This window comes from Leptopilina boulardi, unplaced genomic scaffold (genome assembly GCF_019393585.1).
Source record: "Leptopilina boulardi isolate dan_hultmark-lab unplaced genomic scaffold, ZJU_Lbou_2.1 LbouV2_41, whole genome shotgun sequence".
Taxonomy (NCBI): domain Eukaryota; kingdom Metazoa; phylum Arthropoda; class Insecta; order Hymenoptera; family Figitidae; genus Leptopilina; species Leptopilina boulardi.
This window is the reverse complement of record NW_026137985.1, coordinates 880477-902393: the sequence shown is the minus strand read 5'-3', so window position 1 is coordinate 902393 and position 21917 is coordinate 880477. Positions and strand designations below refer to the sequence as shown.

The 21917-nt window shown below is 24.1% G+C and overlaps 1 protein-coding gene across 1 annotated transcript; it reads left to right on the top strand.

Annotated features, from left to right (window-relative positions):
- Positions 1–1627: 1627 nt before the first annotated feature.
- Positions 1628–21661, top strand: LOC127289486 (protein cueball). The gene is made up of 7 exons (XM_051317445.1): positions 1628–1840; positions 13736–13951; positions 15202–15391; positions 18672–19271; positions 19356–19664; positions 19778–20060; positions 21428–21661. Exons 1-7 carry the CDS (start codon positions 1762–1764, stop codon positions 21521–21523), a joined length of 1773 nt encoding a protein of 590 aa, XP_051173402.1. The 5' UTR covers positions 1628–1761; the 3' UTR covers positions 21524–21661.
- Positions 21662–21917: the final 256 nt, after the last annotated feature.

Sequence of the window (21917 nt, the reverse complement as noted above, 5' to 3'; positions counted from 1 at the left end):
AAAATCCTGAAAAGTTCAACATTCAAGGTAAAATTTCACATATTTCTATATTATAAAAATAAAAAGCCAATATATCATGTAAAAGTACATGAAAAGTACTTATTGTTACGTAGTAATAAATTTTATAATATTTATAAACTTTCTGTGAAAGTATAAATAAAATGTGACAAATTTTGACATTTTACAGGTAAGTTTGAATATTAATTTTCACTTAGTATTTTGGCTTTTTTTACACAATTATGAATTAACATTGGTAAATTAGACTATTTCAAACAAATATCAATGAAAAAAAATTTACTAACTGAATTATTTCTGTTCTTTTTTATAAAATTTCCAAAGCTGTCAAACTAACCTATTTTCCGTTCAACTCAACTTAAAAACTTAATTTCAACGTAAATAAAAAAAAATTTCATAAAATAATTGTCAAAAATGAATTGTACGGATATTAAAAGTCATTAATACAAAATACCAAATTTTTCTAAAAATAGGCCGCAACGACTATAGGTGAAATAAAATGGAATGACCCTTAAAAATAAATTTTTTTCAAATTACTATCTTGTATTAAATTTCCTGGCGCATCATAAATTTTTTGTATTTGTATACAATTTTTGAATCAATATACAACTTTAAAAAAAATTTCGTTGGTAAACGTTGTGTACTTCAGCTTCGTGAATTGAATTTTCGAATTTGGAATTTTAAAGAAACTTATTTGGAAATTTGGAAACACAATTATACAACTTTGGCAAAAATGAGAAAAAGAATTGTCAAAATTTGACACGTTATAACATTACTATTCAAAAAAACACGTGAAATCAGAAAAGGCTAACTTCAAGTTAGGACAGAAAGTACAGACCAAGCATTTTATTATTATATAATTCTTTAAAATTAAATTTTTATTCATATAATTTTTACAAAATTTCAATTTTTAATTCAATTATTTTTAAAAATTTTATTTAAAATTCTTCGCTAAATTAATTTTTTTAATTACTTTAATACAGTTTTGCTTCTTCGAGGAAGCTTTTCATTGGTGTCGATTTTCAATTTTTCAAAAGAAGATTATATTTGAACTCATTTTCATCTAGAATAAATATGTATAAAAATGTATGAAAATAATTATTAGAAGCAAAAGTTTGAATTGAAAAATGATAATTTTAGAAGCATTTTTAGAAATTTGATATTTTTTCCAGTACTTTTTATAAAGTTCCCTGACAAATCTCACTTTCCCTGACTTTTCCGTGATTTCTCTGACCCGTGGCAATCCTGAGTTTAATATAATCTTATAACCTCAATTAGACCACGTGGTACACTTATACATGCTGTGCGGAATTTAATATTATTTTTGAATTTATAATTTACAATAATATTTTAATGATTATTAAATTATTGACAAATAATAATAAAATTAAGAACACTTTAACTTTATTACTTATATATTTGTAAAAAAATAAAGTTTAGAAAAAAAATAAAATAAATTTTGTTCTTTTATGTATACGTATATTATGTACATATTTCAAATGAAGCGCAGCATGTCTTTCGTATTGTCAGAAACTATATTGCGCAAACTCGATTTCCTACCTATTGCTATACTACTGAACTTAGTTCTCACTTGATGCACATACAGAAAATCATCTTTGTATTAGTATTGTGGAAGATAGGTTGCGTGCACATTGAGTGTAGTCTCACTTGTAACCATATAACCCGCGTGTCTTGCTTTTTGAGAACATGACAATTTCAAATATTTATCAATGAAGGAAGATCATAATGTCTTCTGATTTGCGATTTCTCGCGTCAACTGTATTATTTACAGTTTTTTTTACATTTATAAGCGGCAGAACGTGGGGTAAGCTCTCGATAAATTAACCCGGTGCCTTAATTTTTAATGTCAGTGTATACATATATATTGTATATGTTGGCTCCATTTATGAAGTATATTATGTCACGTACGCCAAATGTATCTAAAAGTTCCGGTATTTTATATTAATTTTATTACATGACAATTCAAAAAAAATATTCAAAAGTTTATCTTAAGGTTATCTGAAAACAATTTTATGCAATAATTATTTATAAATAAAATTTTTTAAAAATATTATAAGATTAATAGAATTTTATAATTTTTTTTTCTGACAGTAGAAGTAAATAAATAAATATTTGATTTTCTAATTAATATATTTCATAAAAATTATTCTCAATATATAATATACCTAAAATTTTTGTTATCATTAATACGGAAAATAAACACGTGTTTTGACATGATAAACATTTTTAAATTTAAAACAAAAAATTAATTTGATTTAAATAATTAGTTACTTTATTATCAAATATAAATATTTAATTGAACTATGTAAGTAATATTTAATTTAAATAAGCAATATGAATATTCGAACCAACGGTTTCTGTATTTCAAGCGCAGAAATTAATTCAATTCAAAACAAATTTAATTGGTTCAAATAATAAAAATTCAATAAAAAAAAAAAATTTATTTGATAATAAAGTAATATAAACTGTTGGAACATTTAAAAAAATCAAATTGACTGAAATAATAATTACAGGCCTCAGATTATACGACTTTTTCGACTATTTCCAACTTTTTTTCAAAAATACGACTTTTTTCGACTTATTTTAATAAAATGTGACTATTTCGACTTTTTTTATATTTTTTAAAAAATTTTTTAAAAAAATATATTTTTTTTTAGTATAAAATGCAGATCTTCTTCATATTTTCCTTATTTCAATTATTTAACAAAAATTCTTTACTAAATTAATTATTTTTAATAATTTTAATGAAATTCATCACAAATTTAATTATTTCAAATTATTTTTCAATTAAAATTTTTATAAAATTTAACAATTGTTTATAATTTAAAAAAATAACAAAAATAAAATTACCAAAAAATTTTAATTCAAAATCATAAATCAATTTAAAATCAAATAAAATTCAATTATTTTCAAAAATTTCAATTCAAAATCAACTAAAATTCAATTATTACCCAAAATTTCAATTCAAAATCAAAGAAAATTCAATTATTACCCAAAATTTCAATTCAAAATCAAAGAAAATTCAATTATTTTCAAAATTTTCAATTCAAAATCTTTTAAAATTAAATTATTTTCCAAATTTTCAATTTAAAATCAGATAAAATTTAATTATTACCCAAAATTTCAATTCAAAATCAATTAAAATTCAATAATATGAATAATATGAATATGACCGCAGGGAAATATGTATAAATAAATAAATAAATAATTATCCAAAATTTCAATTCAAAATTAATTATTATCAAAATTTTCAATCAAAAATCAACTAAAATTTAATTATTATCCAAAATTTCAATTATAATTCAATTATTTTCAAAAATTTGAACTTAAAAGCTTCTAGAATTTAATTATTATCAAAATTTTCAATAAAAAATCAACTAAAATTGAATTATTATCAAAAATTTCAATTATAATTCAATTATTTTCAAAAATTTGAATTTAAAAGCTTCTAAAATTTAATTATTTCTAAAATTTTCCATTGAAAATTTTTTGAAATTTAACAATTTCAATTATTATAACTCTAAGGAAATTAAATTATTTTTAACTGTTTTTATAATTTTCTTTGAAAATTCAACTATCTGAAACCATTTCTCAATGAAAAATGTTTTTCAAATTATTGTATTTTTGTCCGCAACTTCTAATAAATTTTTTAGTGAAATCATCAAAAATTTTTAATTAAAAATCACTTGAAATTCAATTAATTTTAAAAATCTCAATTGTAAATCTTTGAAAATTCAATTACATTTAAAAAATGTTATCTGAAATTATTTGATAAATTATTTTTAGTTCTGTAAAATTTAATTATTGTCTGAAAATTAACAAAATCTTTTAAAATTCAATTTTTTCTAAAAATTTCAACTTTAACTATTCCAAAAGTATTATTATTTGAAAAAAAAATTTTTATTTAAAATTCTGTAAAATATTTTTGTTAAAATAAAAAAAATCGACTTTCTCGACTTTTTTTGGAATATAAATCGACTAAAATGACTTTTTTTGTGCCTTTAAGTCGATCCGAGGCCTGTAATTATTTAATACAAAATATATTTGTTTGACAATAATCGAGTAACTGATTATTTGAATTTAATAAATTTTTTCAGTGCATTAAATAAATATTCAATTATTAAATAAATACTTATTTCTATTAAGTAATTATTATTTATGTCAACTAAATATTATTTGTTTAAAATGAATTAATGTTTTGATTACCTACAATTTATTATAAATATTAATATTATTATTTTTATTTATTTATTTTTTAATATTATTTCTATTATTAGAAATATTTATTTAATAATAATCATTAATTAAATAAATTTTTTTTAAGTTCTTGGATTTTTATATTCTTGGATCCTAAAGCCAATACAATACATAAATGCAAAATATATTTATTATAATATGCAGGATCCCTAAATTTTTTTTATATCATTTTTTTGGTTTTTTTAAACAAAAAAAAAGTTGAATTAAAATAAAATTTTTAACGGGTCTGGAATATAAAAATCACCCTGTATGTATAATTAATATATTATACTTCAATATACTTCAACGTTTTGATGATCTTATAATTATATAAAAATGTCCGCCTCATTGTAATTTTACTCTAATATTCAAGTAATATTACACCGCATTATGTGCATAAAAGTAAATATTCATTCGCAGTTTTGTATCAACGACTGCGCAATAATTTTTAATGAATAAATCCAACATATTTAACAAAGTGCAAAAATTTTTATTGAAAAATTTGTTTAATATTTATTATTTTAATTATTTATTATGTCATAATATAAAAATTAACATTTTCTTAATTCTTTTAAGAAACACATTTTTTTAAATAGGAAAACAACCATTTTTTTAAATTATTTCAATATTTATGATCAAATGAAACATCTTTTATCATCCGATTTTCTACTTATTTCTAGCATTTTTTTTCTCAAAAACTATTAAATTTTGTTGACTGAATAATAATTTACAATAGGAAATTTACTAAATTGAAATAGAAACAAATGTTTTGAAGTTATCACTTTAAAAAACCAAAAAAGATACACATAAAAATAAAATGTTCTTCTTTTTTACTTTTTTTTAAAAAAGATTTCTTTTTAAAATTAAGAAAATTTTCTTTACTTAAAGCCAAGACGTTATAAATTTTTTTCTTATTTTAAAAAATAGTATTTTTTGTGTTTGTAGTAAAAAACATCTTTAGCCTTGAAAATATGCAGATACTATTTCCGCTGATGTGTTATTTTAAAGTGCATTTAGAAATTTAATTTTTGTGAAAATAGAAGAAAATAGAATTAAGTACAGAGAAAGTTTAATTTTTACTTCTTCAATGTTGAGAAATGACTCCTGTTATTAAGAAAAATTAGTCAAAATTTTTTTAACAGATAACCTAAAAATAAAAAAATAAATTTTCAATGATATATATTATTCTTTTACTTCTAGTTATTAACAACTGAAATTTTAAGTAGAGTTATACTAACGGTTTGCGGAGGGAAATCAGAGAAAAGTCAGGGAATTTTATGAAAAGTACAAAAATTCTACTAAAATTATAATTTTTTAAATTTTCAATTCAAACTTTTGCTTCTAAAAATTATTGTCTAACATTTTTCCCTCATAACAAAAGGATATACCTAGGATATCCATATCAATGGTCGATATCCTAGAATGGTCCCCAGGATATCTTGGGATATCCCTAGGATATTCAAACCGCCGGTCTGTGGGACATCAACAGGACATCCATAGGATATCCACAGGATATCCCTAAGACATTCACAAAATATCTATTGGATATTATATCGCAGGATATCCACGGGATATCCTCAGGTTGTCCGTGGGATATTCTCAGGATATTCACGGGATATTTAATATCTCAACATATATTTTTAAAGGTTAAAATTGTTAAGCTAATATAATGAATAATAATATAATAAAAAGAAAAATCTTATGAGCTTCTAATTTATTTTAAATGAAGATTTGAAACGCATTTTTCAAAGTTTTTAAATAAACTCATGCACTTAATGTATAATTAATATTAATAGTTATTCGTTATTTGCGGGGGAGAATTTATATTGTTTAAAGCCAATTTATTTTCTGACAATATTAAGCATATGAATAAAGGAATGAATCACGAATGAGAAAAAAATTAGTTAATAATTTTTCAAATTAAACAACTTTCTCGAAAAACAAGTTGCATTTTATTTTATTTATATAAAATTCAATTCACAGAATATTCTCACTCGTAGTCTCATAATGACTTTAAAAACAGTATCCTGAGAATATCTTCTTGACATCCAGAAGATATACTGAGAATATCCTGAAAATATCTGTGGGATATCCTGATGATATCTGTGGGATATCCTGACGATATCTATGGGATATCTGGAGGACATTTATGAAAGTCTATAGAGATATCCAGAAGATATCCTGTGAATATCCTCAGATATCCATGGCATATCCAAAGGATATCCAAACCGCCGATTTTTTGGATATCCTTAAGAGATCCTTTTAATATCCATAGGACATACCTAGGATATCTGCGGGATATTATCAATATATCCCAAGATATCTTGTGTTTTTAGGGTTATAATTGTAGGCCTCAGATCGAAATTGTTTTAAAAAAGTCATTTTAGTTGATTTACATTACAAGAAAAGTCTAAACAGTCCATTTTTTTATTTTCAATATGTTTAATATTAGTTGATAAATATTTTATAATTATTAACAATTTTTTATTAGAAATTAAATCAAATATATTAATTCCTTAAAAAGACTGTTTCACAGAAATATTTTCAAGAATTTTTCTTTTTAAACCACCGAATTAAACTGAGACAAATTTTCAAGATTTCGATTCAGTTTCAGAACAAATTTTCAAAAATAATTTAAAGTTACATTATAGAAAAAAAATAATTTTTAAAGTCTGATTTATGCACATTATTCGAATCCAGAATTTCAGAAAATGTTTTAAATACTTAAATTTTCCAAGAATTTCATTAAAATATTATTTAAAAAAAATTAATTCTGAATGAAAATTGTGAAATAATTGAATTTCAGAAGACTTTTAATTAAAATTTTTAAAAATAATTGAATTTAAGGAGATTTTTAATTGAAAATTTTATAAATTTAAATTAATGAAATTTTTTTTTTACAGATTTCTGCCAATAATTGAATGTTAGAGAATTTTCAACTGAAATAACTTCTAAATAATTGATTTTTGGTGGAGTTACAGTTACGATTTTAAGAAATTTGTATTTTTTGAGATTTCAAAAATTATAATTTTGTTGTAAATATAAACATTAATTAAAATACGATTTTTAAATAATTGAATTTTAGAAAAATTGAATTAATACTGTTAAAATAATTAATTAGACAAAGAATTATGTAGATACAAATTTGGAAAAAAATTTTTAATTGAATTAACATTCAATTAATTATTCTATTACTAATTGAATTTGGAAGAGTTCAAATTAAAAATTTTTTTGAAGGAAATAAATTTCAGAAGTTTTTTAATTTAAATTTTTATAAATTTTAATTGATTAATTAATTATTATTTAATTTTTTAGTTGGTAAAATTTTTTTTAGAAACTTTAAAGAATAATATAATTTTAGAGTATTTTTAATTAAAAAACTTTTTTTTTTCCTGAATCGTTAAGAGCATTTGAACCTTCGTGACGTCACAAATCATGGCGCATGACACGCAAACTTCTCAGGTATGTGAAAAGCACAATTTTGAATATTTTTTAAAAAAACCTTTTGGAAAATGTTCAGAATAACATAGACTCTGTCTGTTATGTGCGGAAAATTCAAAATTTTGCGTTTAAAACGTTTTTTAAACAATGTTAAGGTCACAAATTATGGCGCATGACACGCAAACTTCTCAGGTATGTGAAAAGCACAATTTTAAATATTTTTTAAAAAAACCTTTTGGAAAATGTTCAGAATAACATAGACTTTGTCTGTTATGTGCGGAAAATTCAAAATTTTGCGTTTAAAACGTTTTTTAAACAATGTTTAAGTTGGTTGTCACAAGTAAGGAAAAATACACGAATTGCTTATATGTAGGCATTGTTTAAAAAACGTTTTAAACGCAAAATTTTGAATTTTCCGTACATAACAGACATAGTCTATGTTTCTCTGAACATTTTCCAAAAGGTTTTTTTAAAAAATATTCAAAATTGTGTTTTTCACATACCTGAGAAGTTTGCGTGTCATGCGCCATGATTTGTGACGTCACGAAGGTTCAAATGCTCTTAAGAAACTATTAAAGTAATTAAATAAATTAATTTAGCAAAGAATTTTAAATTTTTTAGAAATAATTGAATTCTTGAGAATTTTAGTGAATTTGCGATTGAAAAATGTTTCAAAAAATTGGATTTTTCGATTTTTGAAATTTTCAATTAAAATTTTAATAAACTTGAATTATTTTTGGAAATCCTTGTGCATGATTTTAAATATTGATGACTGCAATAAGCCTACAAAATTTCAAGACAATCCATCGATGAGTGTTGGAGATAATTGAAGTTAAAATTTAAAGAACAATAGTTAAAATTTTTGGAACTGATTGAATTTTAGGAGATTGTTAATTAAAATTTTTGTAAATTGGAATTTATGTAGATATTTTATAAGCTTTAAACAATAATTAAACTTTTGAGAATTTTGAATTGGAAAATCTTTTAAATAATTTAATTTTCAAAAATCTTGATTAAAATTAGTAAAATTAAATTATTTAACAAAGAATTTTTGATAAATTTAGAATTTAGAAATTTAGATATAATTGTATTTTAGAATAGTTCGAGTAAAATTTTTTAGAAATAATAATTGAATTTCATGAGATTATTAATTGAAACTTTTATTTTGAATTAGTGAAATTTATTTAAAAACTTAAGACAATAATTGAATTTTAGTGAATTTCCAATTGAAAACTATTTTAAGTCATGTAATTTTCGAAGAATTTGTTTTAAATTATTGAAAATAACTGTGAAAAAGAAAATAATTTTTTTGTGGTTACATAAAAAAAATGTCAATATTTAATTGGACAATTTATAAACAAAAAAAAAGTTTATAATTAATTAAACATTTGAGAAAACGTGACTGAGATGTATGTAGTAAACGAAGACAAGATGTGGTTTCATGGTTGTAAACATCTAATTAATATGAAAACATGCAAAAAATATGGGAGCATAGATGTGTTAAGAAAAATTTTTAAAGTATTTTACATCGCATAAAGATTTTCAAGAATAAATTCGTTGAAAAAAAACTGACACCCAATTAAAAAAATCTTATTCAAATGAAACAGAAACAATATATATTAATTATTTATATAGATATAATGATATAATAAATTCTTTATTGAAAATGATATACGAGTAGCGTTTAACTTATTATAAATAAACATTATTATTTATAATTTATATTTTTTTTTAAATTATTTTTATTATTGAATTATTATACCTAGAAATAAATAATTATTATTAAATAAGTTTTTTCTAATTGAATGTTATTTTTTTTCTCAACAGTTTTATATTCAGAAATGTATGCGAAATACGAGGGGAAATAACTTGTGAATTAAGGTGTACACTTCCCTCATAACAAAAGGATATCCCTAGGATATCCATATCAATCGTCGATATCCTAGAATGGTCCCCAGGATATATAATATCTCAACATATATTTTTAAAGGTTAAAATTGTTAAGCTAATATAATGAATAATAATATAATAAAAACAAAAATCTTATGAGCTTCTAATTTATTTTAAATCAAGATTTGAAACGCATTTTTCAAAGTTTTTAAATAAACTCATGCACTTAATGTATAATTAATATTAATAGTTATTCGTTATTTACGGGAAAGAATTTATATTGTTTAAAGCCAATTTATTTTCTGACAATATTAAGCATATGAATAAAGGAATTAATCACGAATGAGAAAAAAATTAGTTAATAATTTTTCAAATTAAACAACTTTCTCGAAAAACAAGTTGCATTTTATTTTATTTATATAAAATTTAATTCACAGAATATTCTCACTCGTAGTCTCATAATGACTTTAAAAACAGTATCCTGAGAATATCTTCTTGACATCCAGAAGATATACTGAGAATATCCTGACGATATCTATGGGATATCTGGAGAACATTTATCAAAGTCTATAGAGATATCCAGAAGATATCCTGTGGATATCCTCAGATATCCAAAGGATATCCAAACCGCCGATTTTTTGGATATCCTTAAGAGATCCTTTTGATATCCATAGGACATCCCTAGGATATCTGCGGGATATTATCAATATATCCCAAGATATCTTGTGTTATTAGGGTTGTGTTGAACTATCTTTAATTATCAGCGATAATTAAATTTTACATAGGAGATGAAGAACCTAGTTTTTCATTAACATTTTATTAATAGACAAATTAAAAAATTATTTGAAATAACAATTTTTAACAGTTAAATATATCAAATTATAAAAAAAATTTATATTTACTATATTTTTTACATTTCGTCTAATCTCACCTTTTGGAAATTAAAAATTTGTTAAAACATGACTTTTTGAAGCTTTAACATATTAACGAAACCTTTGTCAAAACTATGTATTTAAAAACGTATATATATATATTCTTTATTTTCACTTGTCTTATTGCAAAATGCAAATACTAAAGGAGTTTCGTACACATATAAAATAACTAATAAAAATTAAAAAATTTCTTTTTGGATAATTTTATAATAAAATTTTTTATATAACTTCTAATATAAAGTTTCTTCAAATTTTATTTTTTAAAAAACAAGATTGTGTGGACCGAATTCAGTCCAAATTAAATCCATACAATTCGCCAGGGCAATTACTGTAAAATTAATTATTTTATAATAATAATAACAATAATTTTAAAATAATATTTTTTAAGAATCATATTAATATATCTTTTAAAATATATTACAATTAACTTATATTGTATTATTTTCTGATATTCAAAAAATCGAATTAATTATTGAAAATCACACATTGCTTAACTAATTAATTGATTTGATAAGGATATTAGAATCTTAACCCTCATAACAAAAGGATATCCCTAGGATATCCATATCAATGGTCGATATCCTAGAATGGTCCCCAGGATATCGTGGGATATCCAAACCGCCGGTCTGTGGGACATCAACAGGACATCCATAGGATATCCACAGGATATCCCTAAGACATTCACAAAATATCTATTGGATATTATATCGCAGGATATCCACGGGATATCCTCAGGTTGTCCGTGGGATATTCTTAGGATATTCACGGGATATTTAATATCTCAACATATATTTTTAAAGGTTAAAATTGTTAAGCTAATTATGCTAAATTAAAATCAAATTAAATTAGAATTTTTTTAAATAAACAAAATTTTAATAAAAAGAAATTTTGTAAAATAAAAATTTTGATAAATAAAAGTTACCAAAAATTTTTTTGTTTCATGGAATAATCATGCGCTTCAACTTCTATGAGTACAGGTGAAGTTTGAAACTTGTTTTTGGAACTGTTGATGTCGATTTTCATTGGCAGATTCTATTCTCCATTTTATCTTTTAGTGCTATGTTATTAAATTTTTGCCTTTTGTGAATAGGTGCAGTTTGAATCTTGCTTTAGTTATCTGAATCTATTCTTTATCTTGTCTTTTTAAGGCCATTATTTAAAGTCCTTTTTTTTGTGAGTAGGTGGAATTTAAATTTAAATCCTTTAAGATTTTACTTTTATTTCTTTGACTTAATAACATGATTAAAAAAATTTGTTTATTCATTTGATAAACTATGCCCAGGTGGAAATAATTCGCACGAAAATTCCTTTTAGAATTCATGTTATAAATTCCTATAAGAATTCATTTGGCGTTTTGAAAGTTTTTGTCCATAATTTAATCGTAATTTGTTCGATCTACGGTAAAAATTTTTAAAATTCAGATTTAAGAATCATTTCTGAATTTGTTCAAGAACTGAGGATATGAGAAAAATTCTACAAAACTTACAGAAAATTACAAAAATTATTCAAGAATTTCTGTAGTATGTTAAGGAAGTTGTCTTGAGATTCTCTCGTTACAACTGAAATTCACAAAAGTTTTTTTTTGGAGCATAAGGGTAATTTTCCAGTGAAGTTTCTGGCTTAATAATTTTAACCATCTTCATAGATCATTATGAATCAGACACTGCTTACTATTAAACCTGTTTTTATCTGCATGCTTCCACATATTAGAAGACTGGACTTTCGAAATTCTCGTTCATTTCCTTTTATTTCATGCGCCATTTCCACTGATGCTGTTCTCAATTTTAATTTTATCCTTATTAAAATCTTATTAGTCTATATGATTCTTCTTTAATTTTCCATTTATTGACACTCATTATACTCCTATCACTATTTTTTCTCGCCCTGGATAGTCTTTTTAAATTTACTTAATGCTTCTGCAGTTTTAATATAAATTGTTAGAATTCTGCTGAAATATATATTTACTTTCAGATGTAATGACGTTCGAAATGGAAATTTACTTTTAAAAATCTTCTGCAATGGTCAATTCTTGAATGATTTGATAGATTTTTTTTATTACTTCAAATTAAATTTGCAAATAGATGATTAGCGCAATTTTTAATCTTGACCAACATTTTGTTACTGATTTAAACAATTGTAAGGTAAATTATTATAACAATTTTTATTAAAAATAAACCAAAAAAAAAATTATTAAAATAATTTATTATAATGAACATTGGCGACAAAAATTATAATTTTTATATAGCAGAAATATTTAAATAAAATAAAAATAAATAATTAAATGAACTAATTTAATTAGTTTAGTTAATATTTAATTCAATAATTATTATGATAAATTTTTTATTTGATTTTATTAATTATTAAATAAGTTTATATAAAAATATTTTATAAAAATTTTTTAATATTATAATCTTTTTATAATTGTTTTAAAAAAAGTCAGTGTTCAAATAATTATTTGAATGAACTTTAAATTATTAGATTCCCTTTTTAAAGCATATATTAGAATATTTCTTTTGATCCGATTTCAAATTAGCCCGCCATTTATGTCATCAACCACGTGTCAACCAATCAGATCACTTGCAGCTTATTAGGATCCGAAACTGAGTTTCCTTTCTGATAGTTGGTTAGGTTATTTCTTTTTGCGCGCGAACCCATGTTCAATCTCCAGTCCCTCCAAAATTTATTTCAAAAAATCCCTCCATTAATTTTAGAAAATATTAAATAAATAATAATAATAACAATTGAATTGCAATTGCAGTTCAGATTTTTAGAATAAATTAAATTTCAGAAGATTTTGAATTGAAAATTTCATAAATTTTAATTAATAGAGATATTTGCAAAGAAATTTTATGCAAATAATCGAGTTCAAGAGAATTTTTAAAAATTTCTGGCGTATTGTGTGGACTGAGTTCAATCCAAACTCAGTCCAGTTTGGTCCGAGGTAAAATATTGTAATAAATTAATGGAATATGATGAAATAAATGACTTTTTAGATGTATAAATTTTCAAAATGATTGAATTTTGGAAAAAGCTACACTTTATACTGAAAAAAGTCTTAGTTAATTTACTTTTGATTTAATTAATTAAATTTTATTTTATTTTATAAAATAAATCGAAAAATTAGCAATTTATTAAAAGAAGACGATAAAAGTCGCATTTAAAAAAAATATTCCTACAAAAAAAATTTTTGTTTTACACAGATATGGCGATAGCAGTTGGTGACGGAATTGATTTTCTAACTAAAAATGGGACTTTAATTGGAGAAATAAAAATTCCTGAAGTTAAAAGTTTAAAGGGAGTTGCCTATGATGATATCACTCATACACTATTTTTCAGTGATAATCAAAATAATAATGGTTCTATATTCAGAATAAATACTCTAGATAAAAACATCAAACCAGAATGTTTATTTAAGGGTAAGATATATTATTATTGTTTTAAAACTAATGTAATGATTATATAATAGAAGTAAAAAAAGTAAAAACAGACAACCCAGACAGCACAATTCTTTCCTGGAAGTTTCCAGGAAACTACCGCTGGTAAGTTCGGAAGTTACCACGGGTAACTTCCCGGATGCTTCCTGGAAACTTCCCTGAACTTGAAAATGTCTTAGGTTCGGTAATTTCCCTTGGTAACTTCCTGGTAACTTCCAGGAAATTGTCGGAGGAAATGTCCCGGCAAAGTCCAGAGGAAAGTTCATAGCATTTTAAATTGGTAGTTTCCAGGAAGTTTCTCTAAAATTATTTTATAAGAAAAAAATTTTTAAAAAAATATTTATTTCATTCTTGCCTTGCCTTCTGCTTATGTATTTCCATCATTAACGGAGAAATTTTCGGAAATAAATTTGGAGGGACTGGGGATCGAACCCGGGTTCGCCGCGCGCTAGCTAAATACACTTATTATTATTTATTTTAAAAAATAAATTAAAGTGTAGTTTAATATAATTCTAAAAAAATTTATTTGAATGAAATTTTAATTATTAGAGATTATATGATAATTGAATATTTAAATGTTTTATTGAAACCATTTTTGAATTTCCCCGCCATTTATGTCAACCATGTGCCAATCAATGAAATCACTTGCACCTCAAGAGGATGAAAAAGTCATTGATTCTCAGTCAGGTTGGATAGTATAGTGGTCAGGGTATTTAGCTAGCGCGAGGCGAACCCGGGTTCGATCCCCAGTCCCTCCAATTTTATTTCCGAAAATTTCTCCGTTAATGTTGGAAATACATAAGCAGAAGGCAAGGCAAGAATGAAATAAATATTTTTTTAAAAATTTTTTTCTCATAAAATAATTTTAGAGAAACTTCCTGGAAACTACCAATTTAAAATGCTATGAACTTTCCTCTGGACTTTGCCGGGAAATTTCCTGGAAGTTACCCGAGGAAGTTACCAAGGGAAACTACCGAACCTAAGACATTTTCAAGTTCAGGGAAGTTTCCAGGAAGCTTCCGGGAAGTTACCCGTGGTAACTTCCGAACTTACCAGCGGTAGTTTCCTGGAAACTTCCAGGAAAGAATTGTGCTGTCTGGGAATGTTTACGATGAAATTAAATGTCTGATCGAGTGTCTGATTAATAATAATCTGGCTATTAAATTATATTTATACTTTAACATTTTAGATGGGTCCTTTTGAAGAATATAATCATTTATTTTTATTTTTAGCTACCAATGGAACTTACGTTGTAGGTTTAACTTTTGATTCTATATCTCGTACACTTTTTTGGCTTGACGCCGTAAAACAAATTATAATGAAAATGCATATTCCTTTGATTAAACCCCCTGGAAATAGAGAAAACGTTGTTGACCTTAGAGGAAATAGGCCACGAACCATCGCTATTGATTCCTGTAATAGGTACATTGAACTTATAAAAATTTTTGCGGCAATTCAAAATTATCAAATTTATATTTAACAGAATTAAACTATAAATTAAACCGAATTTTTATATCGTAGAATTTTGATTTAGCCAAACTTTTATAAAGCAGATTTTCGTATAAGAGAATTTATATTTATTTAAATTTTCGCAATAACAGAATTTTAATTCAACAAAATTAATCTTTAATCGAATTATTTATCCGAATATTCACTTAACAGTATTTTATTTAATTAAATTTATTTTTAACAGAATTTGTAATTTAACAGATCTCTAAAGTCTTCAAAATTATTAAATATTAGTTAATAAAAATATGGGACATTCTCTGTCAGCGGGAGACCCCCCCTGCCCAAAATTGGTTCAAGTATTTTAAGACATATGTATATAGAAATAAAAGCTTATCAACCCTACTTTCAAATGCCGTATGGCTTTTTTGAAAAAACCAATATGGCGGACCAATATGGCGGTTATAAGTGCTATAGGTCACTCAAAAAAAGTAGTTTATCGTGTTTTAAAATTAAAAAAGTCATCCTAGAACATCGGGAAAAGCATATTTTCGTGTAATTTTTATCGATAAACACGATTGTAACATTTATTTTACCGGAAAAAATTATCTGTCGTCCCTAACCTCAAAAAAAACACGAAAAATGCAGTTTATTGTGTTTTACGCTTAAAAAAGTCATCCTAAAACATCGGAAAAATCATATTTGCGTGTAACTTTTATCAATGAACACGAATCTAATATTTATTTTAACGGAAAAAATTATGTGTCGTCCCTAACCTAAAAAAACACAAAAAAGCCGTTTATTGTGTTTCACGCTTAAAAAAGTCATCATAAATCATCGGAAAAAGCATATTTTCGTGTAACTTTTATCGATGAACATAAATTTGATATTTATTTTGCCGTAAAAATTATGCTTTGTTCCTAACCTTAAAAAAACATGAAAAACGGCAGTTTATCGTGTTTCACACCTGACACAATCATCATAAAACAATGGGAAAATCATATTTTCGTGTAATTCTTATCGATGAACATGAATTTAATATTTATTTTATCGGAAAAAATTATGTGTCGTCCCTAACCTAAGAAAATACAAAAAAGAAAGTTTATCGTGTTTTATGCCTAACAAAGTCATAATAAAATATCGGAAAAATCATATTTTCGCTTAACTTTTATCAGTGAAGACGAATTTGTTATTTCTTCATCAGGAAAATGGTACGTGTTGGCCAGATCTTCAAAAAACAACCAAGAAGGGGTTTTTCGCGTCTCATATTCACCCGAGTTTCTGGAAAGCTTATTTGTCATTTTCTCTTGAAAAATATTAAATATTCGCACTGATGTTAAGAATCTATTTAATATTATTCAAATATTAGAAAAAATTAATTAAATGATTTAAATTTTTTATTATATTATTATTAATTTCAGCAATAAAATAATCTTTATTTATTCTTTATTATTTCAAATTCATTAAATTAAATTAATTTCATAATTTTTTTAATTCGAATTTATATCTAACTTCTTTTTCTATTATTTCCAGAAATTCAATTTAGGTATATACTTTTAATTTTATTTCTCAATATAATTTTATTTTTAATATTTATTAATTTATAATTTTCCAAATAATTTATAACAATTTTATAATTAAACTTTTGACTATTAAAATACCATTTCAATACCAACCTAAAAATTTGAAATTAAGGCGGTCTCAAATGGAGTAACTTGAAGATTGTTATTTACTCAATTTGATACCAATCTCAAAATGATGTTAATCAATAAAACTTTTATGATATTATGCTATTCATAATGTTTCGTAATGACTTTGCTAAGCATGCAACACGATAAACTGATTAATCCATGTTTTTTTTAGGTTAGGAACAACGCATAATTTTTTCCGGCAAAATAAATATCAAATTTATGTTCATCGATAAAAGTTACACGAAAATATGCTTTTTACGATGTTTTAGGATGACTTTTTTAATCGTGAAACACAATAAACGGCTTGTTTGTGTTTTTAGGTTAGGGACGACACATAATTTTTTCCGTTAAAATAAATATTAGATTCGTGTTCATCGATAAAAGTTACACGAAAGTATGCTTTTGCTTCCTCGTGGAGGATGCTTTGTAGTCCTTTCGTTTATAAAACTTTTCAAAGTGTCGGAAACGAATTTTTTTCTTTATAGAAATGTGTTTTATGAGATCCTGATCAATTGTCCGGATGTATGTATGTGTGTGTGTGTGTGCGTGTGGATCCCTTTTTTGTTTAGAAGATAACTTTAACAGGTTTTAATGGATTGAGATAAAATTTGGTAGGCTCATTTATCATATTAATATCTCAAATCTGACCAAAGGATTTTGAAAAATACCTAAAAAAAAAATTTTATCGTCTTTTTTCCAAAATTTTTTTTTAATCGAAAAAATTTTTAAATAGAAAAATTTAAGGTTATATATAATAAAATCGTATTCTTTACGTCAAGACGAATCGATCGATATATATAAAGTATTCATTTGAGGTAAATTTAAAGAATTAATGAAAGTTAAAAAATCAAAAATTTACATTTTGGCTATAAAATTTTGCTTTCTCCACGAGGAAGCAAATTTTTTTGCTGATCGTAAAGAGGAAGCAAAATGTTCATGTAATGAACATCTGAATTTACAACTTGTTTCCGATGTTTTAGGATGAATTTTTATAAGCGTGAAACACAATAAACGTCTTTTTTGTGTTTTTTTTGAGGTTAGGGACGACACATAATTTTTTCCGTTAAAATAAATATTAGATTCGTGTTCATCGATAAAAGTTACACGAAAATATGCTATTTCCGATGTTTTAGGATGACTTTTTTAATCGTGAAACACAATAAACTGCATTTTTCGTTTTTTTTTGAGGTTAGGGACGACAGATAATTTTTTCAGGTAAAATAAATATTACAATCGTGTTTATCGATAAAACTTACACGAAAATATGCTTTTCCCGATGTTCTAGGATGACTATTTTAATTTTAAAACACGATAAACTACTTTTTTGAGTGACCTATAGCACTTATAACCGCCATATTGGTCCGCCATATTGGTTTTTTCAAAAAGGCCATACGGCATTTGAAAGTAAGGTTAATTAGCTTTTATTTCTATATACATATGTCTTAAAATACTTGAACCAATTTTTGGCAGGAGGCGGTCTCCCGTTGACAGAGAATGTCCCATATTTAACAATATTATATGTTTAAAATTGTTGTTGATATATTATTACCAACTTTTGACTTTAGATATCTTTATTGGGGGAATACGAATACAAAAAGCATAGAACGATCAAATTTCGATGGTAGTAATAAAACGACAATAATTAAAGAAAATCTTTATGAGCCAGTAGCAGTAACTGTAGATCACACAAGTGGAAAATTGTATTGGATTGATGATGAGGAGGGTATTCATTATAAAATTGAAAGAAGTGATCTTGATGGATTGAATCGTGAATTAATTTTTCATGGTGAACATCAGCAGCCTGTTCATATTTCAGTTGATTTTAATAGAATTTACTGGATAGATTGGGTTTACAATGCAGCCTGGATGATAAATAAAAATAAAAAGTCTGGAAACATCCCAATAAAATTTAAATCTTACCATGAATCATCTAAGGATGTTTATGCAGTTAGCGTCATAACTCGTGATAATAGTGGAATAATTAATTGCAGCGTTTTTGCTGAAAAAAAATCACAATTTCCCATAGCAAATGTAACTTCCCTTACATCATTTAATAATCTTACTGCCAGCATAGAGGAAAATGACTTAAATCGAATTAATATTATACACTGCCTTAATAATGGACTGTACAATGAAATAGAGAAATCTTGTTACTGTAAACCAGGGTAAGTAGATAATTTTATTACAAAAATTAGTCAACTAATTTATTTTGCACTAAAATTAATGAAGAATTTTTAATTTCTATGAAGATTTAAGGGTACAACTTGTGAAACTTCTGTATGCCATAATTACTGTCTCAAAGGAATTTGCACAATTAGTTCCAAAGGTCTACCTACATGTCAGTGCCATAGTACATTTAATGGCTTAAGATGTGAACGAAATGTCTGCTACAATTATTGTCTGAATGATGGAGAATGTACAATAAAAGATGGAATGCCAATCTGTGATTGTAAAACCTTCAAGGGCAGTCGATGCGAGTTAGAAAATTTTAAAAATTATTCATCCAGCCAAAGGATTATAGAACCTAATGTAAATAACATAGAATTTAATACTTTTAAGTAAGTTATGATGCATTAATATTGTATTTAAAATATTATTAAATAATGAATTCTAACTTTTTATAATCAACTTTCATTGTCGATGTATTAAAAAATTTTCATTTTTTCTGCAGATGTTTGGGCACAAACCTTACTTATGAAGAACTATCGTCAATTAACGGAGTATTCAATTGTGATAATGCTATTCCTATTCTATCGTCAGTTGTTGTATTACTGCTAATATTAGTAGTTATATTATTCTACTATATAAGCAAATTACGACGCAGACCAAGAATAAGAAAGCGATTTATAGTGAGCAAAGAAGGAACAACTCCTTTAACTAGTAGACCACAAATTTCGAATACTCAATGCGAAATTACAATAGAAAATTGTTGTAACATGAATATCTGTGAAACAGTAAGTTCTATTTTTTCTTTAAATAAAAAACTAATTATTGCTTGCATTTTATTGGCTTTATTAAATCTTAAATAGGAATATTACATAAGCATTTCAATAAGTATTGTATGAACATGAGACGGCGCACAGTGAGAGGAAAATGGAATTAACTGTTCAAAAAAAGTCTATAGCCTACATTTTTGAACCAATTTAATTCAAATTTTTTTTTTGAATTGAAGATTATAAAATTTTGAAGAGATTTGTCGAACCCTATTTTTAAATTTTTTATTTGTTTATTGTAAAGTTTAACAAAGTTTAAAATTTTAAGAAACTGACATAGGATTCATCATCAGCGACCCCGAAAACCTTCAAGTAATAAGTTTCAGGCGAATTTGATCAAATTTAAAAAAAAGTCCGCCATTTTGAATTTTAAAAAACTGATTTCGGATTTGTTATTAGCGACTCTAAAAACCCGCGAGTAATATAAACAGATAAAAAATTCAAAATTTACAAATTTGAAGTCATATTTTGAAAATTAAAAAAAAAAGATTTAAAAATTTTTATAAAATTAAAAATCTGAAAAATATTTAGAAGTTTGAAAAACTTTATAGATGCAAATTTGTTAAAAAATTAAATTTTAATGTTTGAAAATAATTGACATCTCGAAGAGCTGTAATCAAGGTTTAATAATATAACAAAATTTTTCAAAAATTTATAATAATAACTTTTTTACAAATAAATAAGTTTTTGAGAAAATTAAAATTAATGTGTTAAAAGCAATAATTTTAATTTCGTAATTGCTTAAATAATTAAATTATTGCAGAAGTTTATTGAATTTTTTGAAAATGATAAAATTTGAAAAAAGTTCAAGTTAACTTTTTTTTTTATAAATAACAATTAGATTCAATAGAAATAATTCAGTAGTGAAAGAGTTGCAATTATAAGTTTTGACTTTTTACATTTTTAAAAGATTTGAAACTAAAAATTCCAAAAATAATTCAATTATCAAAGAATTTATTCAAAATTATGAATAAATTAAGTTTTTTTTAAATAATAATAATTTAAATTATATTTTTGAAAATAATTGGATTTTTTAATATATTGAATTAACAAAATTGTAAGTAATTGAAGTTTCGTAAAATTTGATTGAAAACTTTGAAAATAATTGAATTTTTAAAAAGAATTCCATTGAAACTGTTGAAGAATTATAAATTATGAAATTACAAATACAAATTATAAAATAATTAATTTATTGTGTATAGATCAATAGAAAAAAATTAATATTAAATTAGCAAAAAAATGTTTATAACAATAAAGTTGAATAGAAAAATTAAGTTAAAAAGATGTTGGATGTTCAATATTGATCTTAAAACCTGTTTATGTTTTAGCCATGTTTTGAGCCGAAATTAAGGAACACATCTCAAAATTCGAAAAAAGAAGAAAAAAAAAGTCTTTTGATTAATATGGATAGTAACAATTGCTAATGTATGAGTATTGCACAAAAAGTACAAAACATGTAAAACATTTTATAATGTAAAGGAAGTTGTAATCGCCTTTCTACCAACAGAGTTTTTGTTTAGAGAAATTTATGAAATATATACATATATATCATTTAATGCGAATCAGTATATTGGTTAATATTTTTTTCATTATTAAAAATTGTTTAAAATTGCTTTGTTTTAGTGAATATTTTAAAAATAGAGACATTACGTTTTGTCTTTAAAATGACCATCACTAAATTTAACATTTAAAATTCATGAATGAATCTTGAATGAAAAATTTCAAAGTTAAATGCTATGAATAAATGATTAACGTTAAATATAATTCATTCTTAAATCATAAAAGTTTTAACTTAAGATGAATTTAAAAATTTTGTAA